We start from the raw sequence: 21,914 nt of genomic DNA on the forward strand, positions 1-21,914 counted from the left end.
GATGGCTGATGCATTAGCTACTCTAGCTTCGATGATTCAGGTGAATAGACTTGAGGCAATGAGGCCTGTTCAGATGAGTATCTCTGAGACCCCGGCTAATTGTTGCAATATTGAGGAGGAGGGAAAAGATGATTGTCCTTGGTATCGGAGTATCTTACAATATGTGAAGAATCGGGAATACCCTGATCAAGCGACAGAGAATGACAAAAGAACTCTGAGAAAGATAGCCATTGAATATGTCTTAGATGGAGAAGTGTTATATAAAAGAAGGAAGGATCAAGTACTGTTAAGATGTGTAGATGCAGTAGAAGCCAAGAAAATTTTGGAAGAAGTCCATGAGGGTATTTGTGGGACGCACGCTAGTGGTTTCACGATGGCCAGACAGATCATGAGATTTGGGTACTATTGGCCCACCATGGAAGGAGATTGCATTGATCATGCCAGGAAGTGCCACAAATGCCAAATTTACGGAGACAAAATACACGCGCCCCCTTCACCTCTTCACGTCATGACCTCTCCTTGGCCGTTTTCCATGTGGGGTATGGATGTTATTGGGCCAATATCACCGAAGGCTTCTAATGGGCATCGCTTCATCTTCGTAGTAATTGATTACTTCACCAAGTGGGTGGAGGCTGCTTCATATGCAAATGTCACGAAAGCAGTAGTCAGCAAATTCTTGAAGAAGGAGATTATTTGTCGATATGGAATGCCTGAGAGGATCATATCTGACAATGCGATGAACTTGAATAATAGCACAATAGCTGAAGTTTGTAGCAAATTTAAAATCAAGCATCATAACTCATCGCCGTATCGTCCAAAAATGAATGGTGCAGTGGAGGCGGCCAATAAAAACATTAAAAGGATTGTGGGGAAAATGACTGAAACCTACAAGGATTGGCATGAGAAATTATCATTTGCTCTCCTTGCCTATCGAACATCTGTTAGAACTTCTACTGGGGCAACGCCTTTTTCTCTGGTTTATGGAATGGAGGCAGTATTACCCATTAAGTTGAAATCCCTTCTCTACGGGTGTTGTCTGAGCTACAGTTGGATGAAGCCGATTGGATCCAATCTCGGTACGATCAGTTGAACCTAATAGAAGAAAAGAGGCTAAGAGCTATTCACCATGGGCAAATGTACCAGAAACGAATGATGCGAGCCTATAATAAAAAGGTTCGCCCCCGAGAATTTCGAGAAGGGGACTTGGTACTAAAAAAGATTCTTCCTATGCAAAAAGATTTTAGAGGAAAATGGATGCCAAATTGGGAAGGCCCTTATGTTGTAAAGAAGGCTTTTTCCGGTGGAGCTTTGATCCTATGCGAGATGGATGGCAAAAGTTTACCAAATCCTGTAAACGCGGACTCCGTCAAGAAATACTTCACTTGAAAGAAAGCGGAACCAAAGTGAAAACCCGTGAAGGGCGCTTTGCTTCTTAAAAAAAAAAGACTTTGGAGAGGCTAAGGTGAAAACCCGTAAAGGGCACTTTGAGACCAAAGAGGGCTTGAGTCGAAAACCCGAAAAGGGCGACTCAAGTATTGGGCAGGATTGGAGCATCAGGACTTGAGCAGATCAAATTTTGATCAGGGGCATACGATGATCTTGCTTTACCAATAGGAAAGGATATGCAACATCTTGGAACATTGACAGAGTATTGCAGATCTCCTGAACACATGTCAAACTTAGAAGGGTCTTCGGAAAGTTTGCACAGAGAAACTCAAGCTGCGATAACTGGGGCACCTAGTTCTTATGTGTATTCTTAAAAATACATTCTTTTATTTTCTTTCTTTCTTCCTTTTTTTTGTGAAAACGCACATTCTCAATCCACTTCTTTGTTAACCTTCTTTTGCCATCTTTGATGTTTTATTCGAGTTATGATCAGAACTAGCTTTATTCTTATCCATTGTTATGATCTTTTTGCAAGCATGTTGCATAGGAATAATGATTAATGGACTAATAAAACTTTCACGAAGGAAGTTTTGCATATTACTCTAAAAAGTTTCTAAATAATATAGGAGCCTGAAGCAGGACAATTGTTTAGAACACTCCAAATTTAAAGGTCGGAAATTTGGGAAGGAATAGTTTAAGTTTAGACGTTCTCTTTGGATTTTTGTTGTCAAATGTGTTGATTGACAAGACGCCATGTTAGTGACAAAGCTTGAATAAACAAGAAAGTGATGATCATCAGGCAATAGGAAGAGGTTACCTCGGAGAAGAGAGCCTTCACTTGCGCATAAGACTTTGGTACGACACCTTGAGAATGGTGTAGGAAACCAGAACGGTTCAGATCCTATATCCCCGAATTGTGATAAAAGAGGACAAAGGAAAAGCCACATATTTCTACCCTTAGATTACTGTGAGAGAATGATGGTACAAATTTTGGCGTCCCAGTGGATATAACTTTGAGGTTTACAATGGGGACAGTGTGGCTAAATGTTTCTTCAGAAAAGTCAGTCAAGCGAGAAGGCGTTGAAGCACGTCAGTCACAAAGCCTTAGTAAACTTCGAGTAATGACAACCTAAGCGAGATCATTCTCGGAAAAATAAAATTCTGCATTCATGCAAACACCATTCACATATGTCTAGTTAGGAGCATTTGTTTCATTTTGATCATGTCATCCTAATCATTAGGCATAATTAGGTTTATCATACAGGTCTTATCTCCCTGAGATTACAGTGGAGTAGACCGAAGAATTTCAGATCCTATCTCCCTGAAGTTACAGTGGAGCGGATTAAAATCAAGGATCTTATCTCTCTGAAGTTACAGTAGAGTAGATCACATCAGATTGAAGCCAGAGATCTTATCTCCCTGAGGTTACAGTGGAGCAGATTGAAGCTAGAGATCTTATCTCTCTGAGATTACAGCGGAGTAGATTGAAGCTAGTAATCCTATCTCCCTGAAGTTACAGTGGAGCGGATTAAAATAAAGGATCTTATCTCTCTGAAGTTACAGTAGAGTAGATCACATCAGATCGAAGCCAGAGATCTTATCTCCCTGAGGTTACAGTGGAGCAGATTGAAGCCAGAGATCTTATCTCTCTGAGATTACAGCGGAGTAGATTGAAGCTAGTAATCCTATCTCCCTGAAGTTACAGTGGAGCGGATTAAAATCAAGGATCTTATCTCTCTGAAGTTACAGTAGAGTAGATCACATCAGATTGAAGCCAGAGATCTTATCTCCCTGAGATTACAGTGGAACAGACCGAAAAATTTCAGATCTTATCTCCCTGAGATTACAGCGGAGTAGATTGAAGCTAGTAATCCTATCTCCCTGAAGTTACAGTGGAGCGGATTAAAATAAAGGATCTTATCTCTCTGAAGTTACAGTAGAGTAGATCACATCAGATTGAAGCCAGAGATCTTATCTCCCTGAGATTACAGTGGAACAGACCGAAAAATTTCAGATCTTATCTCCCTGAGATTACAGCGGAGTAGATTGAAGATAGTAATCCTATCTGCCTGAGATTACAGTGGAGTGGATTAAAATAAAGGATCTTATCTCTCTGAAGTTACAGTAGAGTAGATCACAGCAGACAAAACCACAGATCTTATCTCCCTAAGCAGTTAGTGGAACAGATCACATCAAGTCTTATCTCCCTAAGTAGTAGTGGAGCAGACTAAAAACACAAATCTCATCCCCATGGAGTCGTAGCAAAGTATATTGAAGCTACAAGGCGTATCTGAACTTGAAGTAGAGTGGATCGGAGCAACAAGACGTAGCAGACTGGAATAAGGCTACTGGAAGAATATGAGCACCAAAAAGTCAAGACTCGGTAAGACCGGGCAAAATTGGCCCTTTTGATGTCTTTGCTCTATTCTCATTACACGAAAATGAGCAAAGAGGGGCAGCTGTAAAAGCCCATTTTTGCCCGGGCCCATACCAACAAATAACCCAAAACTCGGAAGCCCAAAATCCAAACACAAATAGTCCGGAAAATACAAATAATAACCCAAATACCACCAGCCCAATACTCAACTAGCCCAACATAAAAAAAAGAGAAACAGACAACAAGAAACCTTGGCTACCACACCCCACTTTCCTCTGACACTAGCACCATCTTTGGTCACCACCATGTCGGCTACCACACCTCCAGCTCTCCATGCCACCATGTCGGCCACCATGCCCCTCAGCCTTGGTCACCACGCCCCACGCGTCTGACACCACCTGCAAAACGAGACACAACAACAGCAACAACAGAGCAGTAGCGAATGGAAGAAACAATATTTTTTGTACTCTGCTTTGAAACATTCGGCTATAAAGCCTAAAGGGATTGTATTTCAGGGGGGGATTTTTTGATATTTCAATGGGAGAAGGGATTGTATTTTAGGGGGATTTTTTGATATTTGAATGGGAGAAGGGATTGTATTTTAGGGGGGATTTTTAGAGAGGAATCGATGGTATTTTGGGGGGTATATATATATTTTTTTCGGAGATAATACAAAGTTAAAGAGTAAATCAAGAATCGGAACTAAGTTTTGAAAGGTGATTTTTTCTTTTTTTTGGAATTTTCTCTTGATTTGGATTTCGTTTGTTCTGTTTCCTTTTCAATTTTTTTTAAAAAAAACGTTTTTTAAAAAAGAGAGGGAGAGAGGGGACTTACCGACGAACTAGCGACCTTGGCTCGCCGATCTCCGGTGAGGGTGGCGCAGGCCTAAGAGAAAATTTGGGAGCTTTCTCTCTGTTTTTTTCTTTAAGGAAAATAAGAGAGGTGATGGGTAATTTTTGTTTTTATTTTTTTGTTTTGTTCAATGTTTTACAAATAAAAAAATAAAAAAGGTAGGCTTTATTTTATTTTTTTTTCCCCTCAAAAGTAGAGCCTTGGGAAGGGAAAAAGCTTACCGTGCATTAAGGGATGGAAATGTGCACATTTCTTTTAAATGGGAAATTTTCGCGATTAGTCCCTGTCCTGGGTGCCTACGTTCAATCAAGTCCTTTTTTTTTGTTTTCTTTAAATGCTTTCAAATTACCCCGAAAATTTGCGCCCAGACCCCTCCCTCATTATCCACGTGTCCATTTTGGTCCCCTTGTATCCTTTTATTCTATTTTCACTCCAGAATTTTATTTTTTTTAATTCAATTAAGTCCTATTTTGTTTATTTTAGACACTTTTATCACAAATTTTTTTGGTATTATTATTAATCTAATATTACTATTTTTTTATTATCATTTTTTAAATTATTTTCCTATTATTTATTATACTATTTTTTACACTATTATTTATTATACTTATTATATCATTTTCATTATTTCTTATTTCTTTTCATCTAATTTGATCAATTGGAGTTAAGTTTCACATTATTATATTATTTATTTATTTATATATTTGTTATATGCTTCATATATATATATATTTAAAATAAAACGAATTATTTTATGTATAAATCGTCATTATATGTATCACATTACTTGTTATATTATTTTTGTTTTACTAATAATCATTTTTTTTGTACTATTTCTTTTTACATACATATTTTATAATAATTTTAAATATAGTTTATTATACTTATTATATTTTATTTATCATGAAGACGAGACTCAATATTTGGCAATTCGCGGAATAGTGCCCTATCGTGCTGGGTTGCAATCTCCCGTTTGTCCAAAATAATCGAATATCTCCGGAATTTCACTTGTATTTTTCTAAATAAGGCAATATTTCGCGTTTGGAAAATCGAGAAAACGTGCCCTAACGTGCTGGGTTTCGATTTCTCGTTCGACTAAATAGCCAAATATCCTCTTAAAGCTTCAAAGTATGGTTTCATTAAACTATAAGGTGACCTTGGTTTCGATGGTTTAGAGTATCGTGTCCTAACGTGCTGGATGTGATATTCCTTCGGAACAAGAGAATCTTATATTTCAATTCACGTTATCAGAGTTTCTTTTAAGGATCGTACTTTTAAAAACTCTTCAAATTTTCAATTTTCGACATTAAGACACTAATTAATCAACTAGGTACCAATTTTGGGCGTATCGAGGGTGCTAATCCTTCCTCGTGCGTAACCGACTCCCGAACTCATTTTTTTGAATTTCGTAGACCAAAATTGTTGTTTTAATAAAATTAAATCATTTATTAAAAACAACCACTTTTTGAGGTGACCCGATCACACCTCGTCAAAAAAGGATTGGTGGCGACTCCCGTTTTCGTTTCATTTTCAAAATCCAAGTCGACCCCGTTTTCATCCAAAAATGGTGTCAACACTGTGGCCTGGACAGATGATTTATTTCCCAGACTACAGCCACATATTTACAGCTGGATCAACAGATATGGTAAGATCCATGCTGTTTTTTTTCACTATGATTTATAACTCGTAGTTCTAAGAAAGATTAATGATCCTTTTTCTTTTTATGTGATTAGGGAAGAATTTTGTTTATTGGGACGGTGCTCGAGCTGAATTGGTGATTTCTGAGCCTGAACTAGTTAAAGAGGTTTTGAAAAATAGTGAAAATATTTTTCAAAAAGTGAAGCTTCCAGCAATTAGTAGGAAGCTCATGGGGAATGGGCTTGCGTTCACTGAGGGGGAAAAATGGGCAAAGTATCGAAAGCTAGCAAATCACACTTTCCATGGGGAAAGCCTAAAGGTAAATCCTCCAAATATATAAACTTGGTGTAATTAATTTACGAGAATTATACATACACTACAATATTTTAGTAAAATTTTGTATTGTTTGCTAAGGATGAGTTTCTCATCGAAGTTGATAAGTATCGTGAAAAAATATTTTTCAAAAGTTTGATTATGTTTACCACATAAAATGTTAGATATAAATTAAAAAAAGTAATTTCACTGAAAGCATTATTCTTAAAAAAAAAAACAAAATAAATTTTTTTTGGCTTTCTAGTTTGGAATAAAATCTAATTTGAATCATGCATGGTTTTGTGTTAAAAAGTGTTTTCCAACCTTAAATTGCGTGTCGCTACTACTTACATATTGGAGGATTCTTTGGACAGAACATGACTCCAGCAATGATTGCTAGCGTTGAAACAATGCTAGAGAAGTGGAAGGGCCAAGAAGGCCAGGAGATTGAAGTGTTTCAAGAATTTAGATTATTGACTTCAGAAGTGATTTCCAAAACAGCATTTGGTAGCAGTTACTTGGAGGGGGAGAATATTTTTGCCCTGTTGTACAAGTTGAAAATACTTGTTAGTCGAAATATGTCCAAGACTACAATTCCTTTCATCAAGTATGTTCCCTATAACCTTAGTTAATCCCAAGTTTTTCCTTTATATCAACTAGCTTTTGAATGCAAATTTTAGACTTTCATTCCCCATAGATTTGGTTTTCTCATTATATATAGCTTACCATAGTTTGCTTTTCCAGCAAGCTATGGAAATCTGCTGATTTGCTAGAGTCTGAAAAACTTGCAAAAGGAATACAAGATTGTGTGATGAAGATTGTTAAGAAAAGAGAAGACCAAGTTGTGAATGGAGAAGCTGATGGCTTCGGCAATGATTTTTTTGGATTACTTGTAAATGCCTATCATGATTTGGATGAGAAAAATAGGCTTTCATTGGAAGACTTGGTAGACGAATGCAAAACATTCTACATTGCCGGACAAGAAACTGTTAATTCCCTACTTGCATGGATAGTCTTGCATTTGGCAATCCATGGAGATTGGCAAGAAAAAACAAGAAGGGAAGTGATTGACATATTTGGTAACCAAAATCCTCATCTCGAAGGTATCACCAAACTTAAAGCAGTAAGCAAACTATCTAACCAAGATTTTAAATAGCCATCACAACATGATGTAATCTAACACATATTTTCTATTTTGCAAACAGATGGCTATGGTCATCAATGAAACTCTAAGATTGTATGGTCCGTCAAATGGCCTGGCAAGAACAGTTGCAAGAGAAGTACAGTTGGGAAAGTTATTCTTGCCTGCTAAGTTAGATATTCTGCCTCTAAATATTGGACTTCACCGTGACCCTCACTTGTGGGGGGATGATGTGCATCTTTTTAAACCAGAGAGATTTGCCGACGGGATTGCCAAAGCTACCAATTACACCGCGGCTGCATTTTTGCCCTTCGGATTGGGTCCTCGATCTTGTGTTGGTATGACATTTGCAACAATAGAAACCAAGATTGCTCTCTCCATGATTCTACAACGTTACACCATTACCCTCTCCCCTGCCTATGTCCACTCTCCGATACTTATTCTCACTGTTCGACCACAACATGGAATTCAAGTAATAATTGAACCCCTACATAATAATTTTTGAAGTACCACAACATGGAATAGCTTTTACTACTCCTTTCTCTATTCCTAAGCTATGCTCTCTTTTATATATAATGAAATGCAAGTAGCTACCAATTTTCCAGATGGTAAAACATGCAATCAATAAAAAAGAATGTGTTGAGGCAAGTTTTCAGATTAGCAACTCAGGATGTGATTACTACGCTTGGCACTACGCAAACCACAAAATTTGCCTTATCTGTTGACATTTTTGACCAAATTATTTTGATTATTTGCTTGCATCTTTTTGAGAATATTGTTTAGTTAATCTCATGTTTATTTTTAAAGAAGAGATTGAATCAAGTAAATTTACTTTTCAAGGATTCTTATGTAGCTTACTTACCTTATATACTAAGATATGCAATCCAAGAAGATGTGGACTAACTTTATGATCTTTTATATCCTTATATTAATAATAATTGATTTGATGAGATTTTGATAAATCAAGATGAATTAAATGTTACTTTGAGAATGTGAGTTTGTACTCTAAATATGGAAGGTTTGTTCAACCTTGATAAATGTCTTATCGTTAAGGTAGACTTTTTTGAAGTAGTTGTCAAAGTGCCAATGGTAGTGTCCTTCACAGCTAGCATTGCAACAAGCAACATAACTTGTCATTTTTGGTGTTGAAAATCTTTTCCACAAAATCAGTTGGGCAATGACTTGTGGACGTGTGCTAGTACACGGTTTACAAATTTATTTTTGTGATAGTTGAATGTATTTGAAAATGTTTACAAATTGGTACCAAAGGTGAGAAATGATTGAATTGTAAAATGATGTTTGGAAATGTGTACTAAGCCCGAATGAACATAGGATAGAATACAATTGGTATGCCAATAGGGTTATTTCTCACGCTGTACGGGTTTGATATGTGATGTGATAATGACATATTGGTTACACTGATTGTACCAAAATTTAGCATTTATTACGAATTATTGAGTTATATTTACAGTGATTCAGGTGTGTTTTGGTGGGAGGATGTGTAGCCTACGGACTTGACACTCAGTGCCTAAGTGTGCTTTTGGAGGGATATATAGCCTACAAGCTTGGCACTTAGTGCCTAGGTGTGTTCATGGATGGTATGACTCATTTGAACAATCAGGTGTTTTTTGGGTGGTTACCCATGTATTCGTCTATGTTCATTAGAGTTCATCGAGCTAACAGTTTTTTATAAATGTGATGTTGGTTGAATAGTAATAAATATAATGTGATAAAGCATAGAAGAATGGTGTAAAGTTTGCTTATGTTTAATGGTTAGTTGACATGATATTGATTTGGATCAATTTCTATAATACGGAATGATATGACTTAAATGTGATAAACTCACCGTTGATATGAACATGATAAATCGTTTTGTCAATTGTTTTGTTATGTAATTGTGAGAATTAAGGTAACTTACATTGTTTTAAACCTATTAACTTACTAAGCTTATTTAAAGCTTACTCTGTTTTGTTTTCTGTTTCCTGTAGTTAACATTTTGCACAACTAGGTGATCAGATCATCTCGAAGATCACACTATCCAGCCTCTACTTTGGTAGAATTTTAAATTTTTCAACTCGGTTATGTGGCATGTAATAGGAATTGATTTGTAAATATATGTTTTGTTGAAGTTGAGTGTTAAATGGTGATGTGTAATTGTATATATGTTTGTTAGCAAGTTGATATGCTAACTTATGGCTTGAATGGTAACATTTGAATGTGATGTTTTGGTGATAAAGTCATTTATGTGTGATGATAATTTGGTGTTTGGATTTCATATAATGAATATATGTGATTATAGTTTAATTGACATGAGATAGGATTAATTACTTGAATTGATGCATGTTATGTGATGGTGACATTGAGGCATATCAATTAGATTCTAGGGATCATGGTTTGTGATTTATTTTGGCATGAAATTTTACATTTTGGATGGGTTATCAGGTGGATAGTTATTATCCATGACTTAGGTGATGAATTGATTTTGATAGTTTGTTGAAAAATGTACATTTTTTTTGTATACATGGGCTGACACGCGGGTAAAAGACATGGTCATATGCTTTGTTATTTATTAGGAGGTTTGGGGTTACACAATTCCAGTGTGTTACACGGGGTGACTACATGCCCGTATGGTATTATAGATTTGGTCATTAGAATTTCCACATAGTCTCAGTCTCTCAGACGGCCCAGCCACACGACTATATGATTGTTTGTAAGTTTTTGCATTTAGGTCCACACAGTTTTAGTGAGCTACACGGCCTGGATATACGTCCATGTGACTCCAATTTTGCACAGTCACCGATTATAACATGACTGATACAGTTGTAAACCAACTAAAAATACGACAAAGACAAGTGCACTTATCAATTTATAGTATAGTATGGTGAGCAAAGATATTGTTCCCACGAGAAGCAAAAGTACTAGTAATTAATTAATTCCTGATTTTTTAAATTCGTGATTTGTTCTCTGTCGTGATTAAAAGATGTTACTTTAAGCACTTATCAACGACCTATGCACACAATCGTGTAACCTTGTATTGCAAAGTTTTCCTTTATGTTTAAAAGTTTGTAATTAAGTACTTATTTGTTTCCGGGTTAATTTAAGAGCTTTCGTAAGTTCGATTAAGACTCAGAATTGTTTGTAAATCATATTATACATGAACTATAAATTGTTTTGTTGTTTCATTGACTGTTAAAGTTAGAAATGTATGTAATTTATTCCGTGTTACACACAGGTAAGTGACATAGTCATATGCTTTGTTTTTAATTGGAAGGTTTTAGGTTACACGGTTCCAGTTTGTTACACGGGGTGACCACACGTCCATGTGATACTGTAGATTTGGTCATTAGAATTTCCACACGGTCACAGTCTCTCACACAGCCCAACCACACGGCCGTGCGATTGTTTGTAAGTTTTTACATTTAGGTCCACATGGTTTCATTGAGTTACATGACCATGACACACGACCATGTGACTCCAATTTCGTACGGTCACCGATTGCAACACGGCCTAAGCACACAACTATGTAACCCTGTATTGAAAATTTTTCCTTGATGTTTAAAAGTTTGTAATTAAGTCTTTATTTGTTTCCGGGTTGGTTTAAGAGCTTTCGTAAACTCGATTGAGACTTAGAATTGTTTGTAGATCATATTATACATGAATTATAAATTGTTTTGTTGTTTCATTGAATGTTAAAGTTAGAAATGTATGTGATCTATTCCGTTAGCTGTTGTAGAATCCTGTAGCTCGGGCTCGACAACCGGACTAGGAGAGGGGTGTTACATACCAATAATAATGATCAAGATGAATGTTCCAAGAAGTATGTTTTGATCCTTGTTGAAACCTCTAACCATCAAGTTATTTTTCATTCTTGTGGAGCTCTTGGTCATATTAGACCTAAATAATTTAACATGTTGAGAGATTAATGGTGGAAGTAAGCAGTGGTAGAACCAATGCCCATTGCTCCTAGCACTGCTCAAGGTCAAGGGTAAAAATCTATATGAGGGAGAATGAAAGGTCATCTCATGGATTTGATGAACATAACAAGAGAAGGGTTATCTATCATTATTGTAGTATGGTTGTTTATATCAAACCACATTTTTATAAGATGCTGAATGACCTAATATGAGAAATGTTTGAAGACAAGTTGCAACTCAATCAAGATACAACTAGAAACATGTATGGGTGAGAAAAGATCGACAATTGATTGATGCATGTGTGAAACGTGAAGTGGAAATTGATGCAACAACTTTTCAAAATCAAGATGAAAATATTTATGCTATCTGAAGATCTTGTGGTAAAAATCCTTGTTGCTCCATGAGTTATAACTCCCACCTACAGAGCTTTTGATGAGTTAGCATACATTGCACCCTATGTTGAAACACCTTATGGAGGGGGAGTGTGTTAATGCTACAACTAAGGGGGTGTTTCTTCTTTGCCATGCTTTTTGTTATTGATTCCGTTTATTCATGATGTTGCTTACATGTTATTACTTTGTGTAATTGATAAAACTTTAGCTTATGGAGATGTCGAGAAGAGCGGCAACCTTGGCCAAACTGCTAGGTAATGCCATTATATAACCCATGGCCCATCCATTAGCACCTTTGAGTAATCATCGTCATCCTGAAACTTGATCAAGTAAAAATCTTTCTTCAAATCCATTAATTGAATGGATTTATTCAGCTTTCAGAGCACATACACTTTGTTAGACAAAGCATTAAAAGTTATGCGTTGGCCCAAAAGTTTGATGTTGACAGTACCCACACCATACGCTTCTCAATAAATTTGTGAACCTGATTTGGAAAACTAAGAGAATGTATTCCATCAACATTAGTCGTTGTGATATACCCCTCATGGAACTCAAAATCATCATCTTGTGAAACACTAGAATGATGTAATGAAGAACCCAAAAACGTGTCCTTATAAAGGATGTTCTAGGCATCATTGGTTCCTTCATTTGCAAACCATTCCCATCAACCATCGGATCATCAATATCCGGCGGCTCATCCGGCGCCTCCGTACCTTCTTGGTGTTGAAAAGTCAAATAAGGTAAGTGTTGAAAAGTCAAAAATGGTGGGAGGTGCAATTGGCACCGAAAGAAAAAAAATAGTTGGCAAGTTGTTTAAAGTTGAAAGGGATAATTGCAATTTTGGTCCCTAATTTTTTAGGCCATTTGCAAGTTAGTCCCTAAACCTCAACTATAAATAGGCCTAACCATTTCTCATTTCAACCATCCCAACCAATCTTTCTCTCTTAGTTTTCTCTCTTCTCCTATTTGAGAATTCTTAAGGAATTCTATTTATTTGTAATATTTTGGAGATAGTAAAGTTATCATCTGGTGTTAGTGCCCGAGGACGTAGGTATAATTTACCGAACCTCGTTAAAAATCTTGTGTTCTTTCTTGTCCTATTTTTCTTTCAATATTTGAGGGTATAATAGTAGTATTTAATTGTGCTATTAAATTACTATAGAAAGGGATATTCTGACTAAGGAAAGACTTGGTATTTAAGAGATCCTTGTGATCCACCTCTCTTCCCTGGGAATTGAACTTTGTGTGATTTTTTAGTACAATAATTTACACGCTTCCGACCCTATTGGAACAACACTTGGTTGCCTGACCAAAGTTGACACTGGAAGTAGCGGAGTTGGAGCCAATTACAAAAGCACCCCTAGAGAAATTCTATAACATGTAAGTCATTTAATCAATAATCAATAATCAATAATAATAATCAATAATCAATAAGATAAACCAATAATCAATTAATCTCTATATGATTATTTTAATACTCCTATGTATCTGCTGTTCCAAAAAAATAATAATTAAGCTTAGAGCTGAATTTGATCTGCTCCAACAATTTGTTTCATCACTAATCTATTAATCAAATGTTGACAAATATATATTTTTATATTAATATTATCATTAAATTTATATTATTTTTATTTTTTAAATTGAATTTGGGTGAGATGAATGAAAACTAATATTAAAATGTCAAAATTTCTTATTAGACCATGTACTTTGCATAAGTTATGGATTTAGTACTTATACTTTAATTTGATTATTTTCAGTCCCTGTACTTTTAAATTTAAAAATTTTAGTCATAACCAAATGATTTATTTTTAAAAATTGATGTGTATCAAACATAGTATCACATGTGCAATGATATGTTTGTTTATTATCTTCACATTTTACTCATAAAAAAACTAATTCATAGATTTAACGACCGTCATTTGCATTAAGACTAAAATTTTAAAATTTAAAAAATATTCAATTGATGAACATGGACTAAATCTATAACTTTATGCATAATAGAAAAGTAATGACATAATAATTTAACCAAATAAATTTAACTGTTATCATTGAAAACAAACTAAAATTTTAAAATTCAAAATAAATAAAAACTAAAATTGATCAAATTAAAATCCAAAGTATAATATAAACTCTCTGGCTCTAGTCTAATCCAAGCCAGGCGTCCTACTCGGCATGTGAATAAATCTACTCATAAGGCGTAATAGACAATGATGTTTTAACTTATAATAATATGTCTGACATGTACTTCCAATTAATCTTTATGTTGTTCGAAGGATCCAAAAGGAAAAAGGGACACTAACCCATATCCAGGAATTGAATACTCATTGCTGACACGTTTTTATTTGTCTTTTATTTTTTAATGATTGAGACAAGACTAATACGACGGAGTTGATTATTATGATGATAACTATCGATTATTAAAAAACCCCTTAAATTACAAATAACGATAGTGATATCAACTATTATTTACAACTCAGAGAGTCATCTGTTATTGAGACTACAAGGAACATCTGAGTTCAGGATTAAGACAAGAAAAAAGAGTGGCTTGATGGAGCTTGTAATTCTTGTCCCATGTTGTTTCTTCCTCGCAGCTTTAATAAAGTTCCTTTATAATTACTTGTGGGTACCTCTCCGTATACAGCATATGATGAATTCACAGGGAATCAAAGGACCTCCTTACAAATTCATCCATGGAAACAATGAAGAAGCTACCAAGATGAGACAAGAAGCATTAAGCAAACCTATGGCCTTGAGGCATGATATATTTCCTAGAGTGCAGCCACATATTTACACCTGGATCAACAAATATGGTAAGATCCATGCATGTTTTTCACTATAATGTCCAATATAGTAGTAAATGAAAATTTGTAAGTAATTAAAAGTTGACTTGGGTTACTAATAAAAGTTGTCTAGTGATGCAAGAAGTTACGCTACTTGATTATTAATAAAAAAAAATTAAAATTATTCTAGTAATAAATAATGGACAATTGTATTCATTTTTAATGAATGAGACTATTTAAATAAACATCTGTTAAATAGTTATATTTTTATAAGTAGACATTAGATTTCGTATAGGTATGAGAGGAAATTTATTTTTATGTTATGAAATACTAAGACACGCTAAAAACCCACAAACAAAAAGTTTCTCCATTCTCCGTCATCTTCAAATATTCAAAGGTTGTTTTATCAAGAACATTGCAGACGTTTTTATAGAATATGATACTTTTCCTATACTCCACTTGATGTTTAGTGTATTATTTTCATTAATGTAAAATATAGATAATTATTGGGTTTTATTATATTCTTGAGATTTATTTATTTGTAACATTTTTAACACATCAAAATATAAATGAGAAGAAAAGAATCTTGAAAAAAGTGGCATCGTTATAAGCTTAGAAGCGTTGGTTAATTTTTATAAGTTTATTTTTATTCTTACCCACCAGTTCTAAGAAAAGATGTACCCTTTTTTGTTTGATTAGGGAGGAATTATATTTATTGGAATGGTATTCGAGCTGTACTAGTGATTTCAGAACCTGAACTAGTCAGAGAGGTTCTGAAAAATAATGAAAATATATTTCCAAAAAAGAAGCCTTCGATTTATTTTAGCAACCTACTGGGGAACGGGCTTGTGTTGATTCAGGGTGAAAAATGGTTGAAGCGTCGGAAGCTTGCCAATCATGTTTTCCATGGGGAAAGCTTAAAGGTAAGTCTTCAAAATATATGTATCGATTATAATTAATTTAAATGAACTATACTTGGACTGCAAATTTAAGGATTATAATTGTTGGCGAAATCGTATATCGTTGCTTACATATTTTGGAGGATTGTTTGGGTAGAACATGATACCAGCAGTAATTGCGAGTGCTGAAACAATGCTAGAGAAATGGAAAGGCCAAGAAGGCAAAGAGATTGAAGTGTTTCAAGAATTTAGATTATTGACTTCAGAAGTGATATCCAGAACAGCTTTTGGTAGCAATTACTTGGAAGGGGAGAAGATCCTTTCCATGTTGAAAGAGTTGTCTGTAATTATGAGTCGAAATAATTTCAAGACTAGGATTCCTCTCATCAAGTATGTTCCAAGATTTTACTAGTTTTTGAATGCAAATTTTAGGATGTTTATCCATATGGATTCAGTTTTCTCCTTATATATGGTTGACATTGGTTTGCTTTTTACAGCAAGTTATGGAAACCTGCTGATATGCTAAGGTCAGAAAAACTTGCAAAAGGAATACAAGATTGTGTGATGAAGATTGTTAAGAAAAGAGAAGACAGAGTTAAGAAAGGAGAAGCTGATAGTTTTGGTAATGATTTTCTAGGATTACTTGTAAATTCCTATCATTCGAAAGATAATAACAGTCTATCAATGGAAGACTTGGTAGATGAGTGCAAGACATTCTACTTTGCTGGACAAGGAACTATTAATTCCTTACTAGCATGGATAGTCTTGCTTTTAGCAACCCATGGAAATTGGCAGGAGAAAGCTAGAAGAGAGGTAATTAACGTATTCGGTAATCGAAATCCAGATTCTGAAGGCATTTCTAAACTCAAAATTGTAAGTAAACTGTCAAACATTCCAATATATTTTGTATCTCAATCTCAGGTTTTTTAGTCAGGTCATGTTTATCGCAATTGCAAATTTAACAAGTACTATGCATTTAGTACATTATATTATTTAATTTGACTTGACATATTCCTGTCATGCAAACAGATCACTATGATTATTTACGAAACTCTAAGATTGTATGGTCCATCAAATGGCCTACCAAGAGGAGTTGCAAGAGAAGTGCAGTTGGGAAAACTAGTCTTGCCTTCTAACATAGATCTTCTGGTTCAAAATATTGCACTTCACCATGACTCTCACCTGTGGGGAGATGATGTGCATCTTTTTAAACCAGAGAGATTTGCAAAAGGGATTGCCAAATCTACCAATTACAATGCCGCTGCATTTTTTCCCTTTGGATTAGGACCTCGATCTTGTGTTGGTATGTCCTTTGCAACCACAGAAACGAAGATTGTGCTCTCCATGATTCTACAACGCTACACCTTTACCCTCTCCCCTTCCTATGTCCACTCACCAATGCCTATTGTTGACCTTCAACCGCAACATGGAATTCAAGTAATGCTTGAATCACTGCATAACAGTGATTGATGTACACAACAGCTAAGGACATGGGATTCAACTCTGTTTGTTCCAACATTCACCTTTAAGAGGTAACATTTAAGATATCTGGGGTTTTTAATATTAACAACCCCTTCCCTATTTGATGTGTGTTTCCGTACTAATTAATATTTACGATAAAAGCAAGCGTACCTATTGAACAATAGTATAACTATAGTGAGTAGAGATATTGTATCCACGATGACTAAAATTATTAGTAATTACTGTTTTCTTATTATTTAGCTGACAATTTGGAGTGATGAGTTTGAATCCAAAATTACTAAACTAATTTAACTAATAACGCAACAGAGAACGAATCAGGAAAATAATCGAAAGATAACCAATGAGAGAGACAATACCCAGGAAAGAATCCACCTAGACTCCTATTATTATTAATCTGATTTAAACAATTTATTCACTTGGTGTCTTGATATGTAGAAATCCCTAAATTATGCTAAAATCTCTTCCGAAAGTAGAAACAACTGACTCTAGATTGATTAATTGAAACTTTTTCTAATTAAAACCCTTATTTTATTGTCGCATTAACTCGATTTATGGATCCCCTATTAGATTTGACTCTAATCCGGTAGATTTATGTCGTCCGATTTCTAGGATTGCATGCAACTCCACTCAATTATGATAGATCTACTCTTAAATAGGGGCTTTTGCTCCACGAATTAAGCACATTAAACATGAATTAATATCCTAGAAATATTAAAACAAGAAATAAGCACACAAAATTGAGAACAAGAATCAAGTATTTATCATGTAAAACAAAAATTAAATAATAGAATTCGTCATAGGTTTCATCCTCCCTAGGTATCTAGGGAATTAATTCATAATTCTGAATAAAAACATCTCAAAGACAGAAAAACCACAAGAAACAAAGAAACTCATAAAAACTTCAGAAGAAATTAAAAGGACATCTTCGATCTTGATGGAAACCTGCTTCGGAAGTGGCTCCAATGATGTTCATTGAGTGTTTTCTTTGATCTTCTCTAATGGCTCCCATATCTCTTCTTCTATTTGGTATTTATAGACTTTAGAATTCCCAGAAAACCTAAAAATTATGTTTTTTCGCGTGTTTAGGATGCAAGGTGCGAAATCAACATGGGCCGGCACATGGGTATGTGTCAATGATTGTCACTAAACTAACTATAAATACGACAAAGGCAAGCGCACCTATCGAACAATAGTATAGCTATGGTGAGTAGGGAATATCGTATCCACGAGAACTAAAAGTATTAGTAATTACCGTTTTTCTATTATTTAGCAGACAAATTAGAGTGATAGTGTTTTAATCTAAAATTACTAAACTAAGTTATCTAAGAACGCAACAGAGAATGAATCAAGAAAATAATTGAATATTAACCAATGAGATAGACAACACCCAGGAAAGAATCCACCTAGACTCACCTTTTATTATGAATCTGAATTAAACGATTTATTCACTTGTGTCTTGATCTGTAGAAATCCCTAAATTATGTTAACATCTCTTTCGAGAGTAAGAACAACTGACTCTAGGTTGATTAATTGAAATCACTTTCTAATTAAAACCCCTATCGTTGCATTAACTCGATCTATGGATTTCTTTATTAGATTTGACTCTAATCCGGTAGATTTATGTCGTCATATTTCTAGGATTACATGTAACTCTACTCAATTATACTAGATCTACTCTTAAACAGGACCTTTTGGTCCACTGAAATAAGCACATTAAACATGAATTAATATCCCAGAAATATTAAAACAAGAAATAAGCATACATAATTGAGAACAAGAATCAAGTATTTATCGTGTAAAAATAGACATTAAATAAAATGATTTATCATAGGTTTCATTCTCCCTAGGTATCTAGGGAATTTAGTTCATAATCCTGAATGAAAAAATCTCAAAGTCAAATAAACCACAAGGCATAAAGAAACTCAATAAAACTTCGAAAGAAATTAAAAAGAGATCTTCGATCTTGATGGAGATCTGCTTCCGAGTTGATTCCGATGCTATTCTTCGAGTGTTTTCTTTGATCTTCTCTGATTGCCCCCATATGTCTTCTTCTAATTGGTATTTATAGATTTTAGAATGCTCAGAAAGCTTAAAATTGGGATTTGCCGCATATTTGGGAAGTAGGGTGAAAAATCGACACGGGTTGGTACATGGGCGTGTTGCCATCCCGCATGGCTCACACGGGTGTGTGTCTAGCCTATGTGGATCCTGAAAATAGCTCTATTTGACCGATTTTGGCTCGTTTTTCACTCCTTTCACTCCCAAATACTCTCCTAAATATAGAAACATTGATTTAAAGGATTAGGAGCATCAAATTCACTAATTTTCATAATTAATCTTCCAAAAACACATTAAGAATGTGACTAAAATATGTTACTTTTATAGCTTATCAGTCCAGCCCGTGTGGCTCCTGAAATCTGCTTTTTTTCTCCGATTTTTGCTCCTTTTTTGCTCTTTCTGCTTCCAAATGCTCACCTAATTATAAGAACATGAATTCAAAGGATTAGGAACATCAAATTCACCAATTTGCATAAATAGTCACCCAAAAACACATTAAAAATGAGATTAAAATGTTAGTTTTATCATTTATCACTATTCCTAAGCTATGCCCTCCTTTAAACAAAAAGAAATCTATGCATTTGCTAGTTTCTTTAAATGGTAAAACATGTGATTAAACAATACATCCTTCCTATGGTGCATATTCCAGCAAGTAAACAGTTAGATAATGTATTTTACTTCACCATTCTGCTCATATTTCATTTGAATTGCAGTGTTATCATCCTAAAGTCACTCTAGCAAGCAATGAGGTTGCAAGTTTATGATAAATTTAGTCTCATTGGATCATAAACTGGAGATGAGGATACATTGGCTTCACAAAAATATAATTTTAACAAGTTAAAATCGTCCAATTGTACAAATATGATTCTTTTTACAAATATTCAAATATTAAGTTATCTTAAGTCATCGACTGAGTCTTAACTCGATTGACATTGGCATTGTTGGGGCTATGAGTAGTTCTAAAGACGAATTAAATTAAATTAAATTAAATTAAATAATAAATATGTTAATTCATTTAATTACAAAATAATCATTTAATAAATTCATTTACATTTTTATACGAAATTCATGTATAAGTGGTTGTCTGATAATAAGTAAGGAATATCCACCTTTCTGCTAAACAAAATGTATTAAATTCATAATTCATTAGATACTTTTTATGAATGTCAACTAAGTATCGTAAGTAAATTGTCAATTACTCCTATCAGAAATAGGATTAACTAGATATTCGAGTCATATACACATGGTTTCATAAAACCGTACGATTCTCCGATCTAATTCAAGCAAGTTTTACATGAAGAAGGTTTGCCTCAACATGTTTTATTCGATAAAAGTAGAAGTCGTATTCTTAAAAAAATAGAGAAATCAAAACCAAGTCAAGATAACACGGATCAGCGACTTCTTCTTGCTCCAAAGATCTTACCATTTCCGAAGAAATTGGAATTACACCTCTTTTTTAGTTCCATTCAAGTGTTCTTATGTGTTTCCACGACCCTTTAAGACATCGAAATTTTGACAATTATTTTTCTTTTATTAAGAACACATACAAGATTCGTCACTTCAAACAAGATAATGGTAACCCCACAATTAATTATTTCATTTATGATTTTCATAGTAATAGAAATACATGTCCTACCAAAACATAATTTTTAACTTGCTATCCTCTTGCATAGTGGGCAAGGATTTATCTTGTGGGAAAGATGATTTCACAGGGTTCTATTTTATCTTCAATCCAATCATTGTTCACGGTTTTTTTTCTTATCAATAAATAGATCTCTTTACTTGTATGACTTAGATATATCGTATCTCTCAAAATAATGGTTCGATTGATGAGATTTGGTACGATACTTATGAGATCAATGATATCGATGATATTGATATTCAAATATTTCTTCTTAGAACGTATTGATTTGACCCCATAAGCGAGACCACCACCCCATAATGTTGCCTCCAAAAGAAGAACCTCGTATTTCCTCTAGAGAATCTCTTAATTGTTTAAGAGTACCTAGAATGGAATTCTTTAATCAAAAAGAATTTAATTCAGATGTAGGATACCTATCCAGAAATTTTCGCAACTCGTGATATAGAATCATAAAAAAATTTGACCTTTTTAAACAAATAGATCACTTAGGTGTAGAAAAGAAATAATCAATAATAAAAATTGTTATCATTAGAAAAGAATATCTTAAAAATTCATTTTGTTCTCACACTAAATTTTAATATTTATATATTATTTTATAAAGAATTATTATAAAAAATTATTTTAAAAATTGATATTTTTATCATACACATGTAAAATGTAAATAATAATTAGCTTAATTATTAAGAGTTAGCTTAATTATTAAGAGTTGAATTAACTATTTTTCTGTGAAGCATTATTTCCATCCTCACCCCTACTCTTATCTAATTCAGCTTCAAGTTTTAAAATCAATGTTCTATCATGTTTTGATTTTTCTTTTACATTTATTTTAAATTTAAAAAAATTCTTTTATAAATTTCAAATATAATCAATAATTGTTGAGTACAGTGGTAAAATATATTATATTTCACACTTTTAAGAAAATAATGCACGTTCAAATATTGAAAATCTTCAAATATTGAAAATGACATAATTAAATAGGATAATCACGAATCCTGAAAATAAACTATAAAACGATTTGTCCAATTCAAAATTTTGAACGAT

General features: G+C 34.1%; 2 protein-coding genes across 2 annotated transcripts; both read left to right on the forward strand.

Annotated features, from left to right (window-relative positions):
* The first annotated feature begins 6,945 nt into the window (after positions 1 to 6,945).
* LOC107922240 (cytochrome P450 CYP749A22) lies at positions 6,946 to 8,578 on the forward strand. Its single transcript, XM_016852164.2, has 3 exons — positions 6,946 to 7,172; positions 7,310 to 7,688; positions 7,771 to 8,578. Exons 1-3 carry the CDS (start codon positions 6,955 to 6,957, stop codon positions 8,209 to 8,211), a joined length of 1,038 nt encoding a protein of 345 aa, XP_016707653.2. The 5' UTR covers positions 6,946 to 6,954; the 3' UTR covers positions 8,212 to 8,578.
* A 5,890-nt stretch (positions 8,579 to 14,468) lies between these two features.
* On the forward strand, positions 14,469 to 17,412 carry LOC107939357 (cytochrome P450 CYP749A22). The gene is made up of 5 exons (XM_016872687.2): positions 14,469 to 14,822; positions 15,492 to 15,715; positions 15,849 to 16,081; positions 16,189 to 16,564; positions 16,721 to 17,412. Exons 1-5 carry the CDS (start codon positions 14,561 to 14,563, stop codon positions 17,159 to 17,161), a joined length of 1,536 nt encoding a protein of 511 aa, XP_016728176.1. The 5' UTR covers positions 14,469 to 14,560; the 3' UTR covers positions 17,162 to 17,412.
* The last annotated feature ends 4,502 nt before the right edge of the window (positions 17,413 to 21,914 follow it).

Source organism: Gossypium hirsutum, chromosome A02 (assembly GCF_007990345.1).
Source record: "Gossypium hirsutum isolate 1008001.06 chromosome A02, Gossypium_hirsutum_v2.1, whole genome shotgun sequence".
Lineage (NCBI taxonomy): Eukaryota > Viridiplantae > Streptophyta > Magnoliopsida > Malvales > Malvaceae > Gossypium > Gossypium hirsutum.

Coding starts and splice junctions, on each gene's coding strand:
- LOC107922240 (XM_016852164.2), top strand. CDS start 6,955: ATGATTGCTAGCGTTGAAACAATGCTAGAGAAGTGGAAGGGCCAAGAA. Junction 7,173..7,309: donor ACTACAATTCCTTTCATCAA/GTATGTTCCCTA, acceptor TTGCTTTTCCAG/CAAGCTATGGAAATCTGCTG. Junction 7,689..7,770: donor GTATCACCAAACTTAAAGCA/GTAAGCAAACTA, acceptor TTTTGCAAACAG/ATGGCTATGGTCATCAATGA.
- LOC107939357 (XM_016872687.2), top strand. CDS start 14,561: ATGGAGCTTGTAATTCTTGTCCCATGTTGTTTCTTCCTCGCAGCTTTA. Junction 15,716..15,848: donor TCCATGGGGAAAGCTTAAAG/GTAAGTCTTCAA, acceptor TTGTTTGGGTAG/AACATGATACCAGCAGTAAT. Junction 16,565..16,720: donor GCATTTCTAAACTCAAAATT/GTAAGTAAACTG, acceptor TCATGCAAACAG/ATCACTATGATTATTTACGA.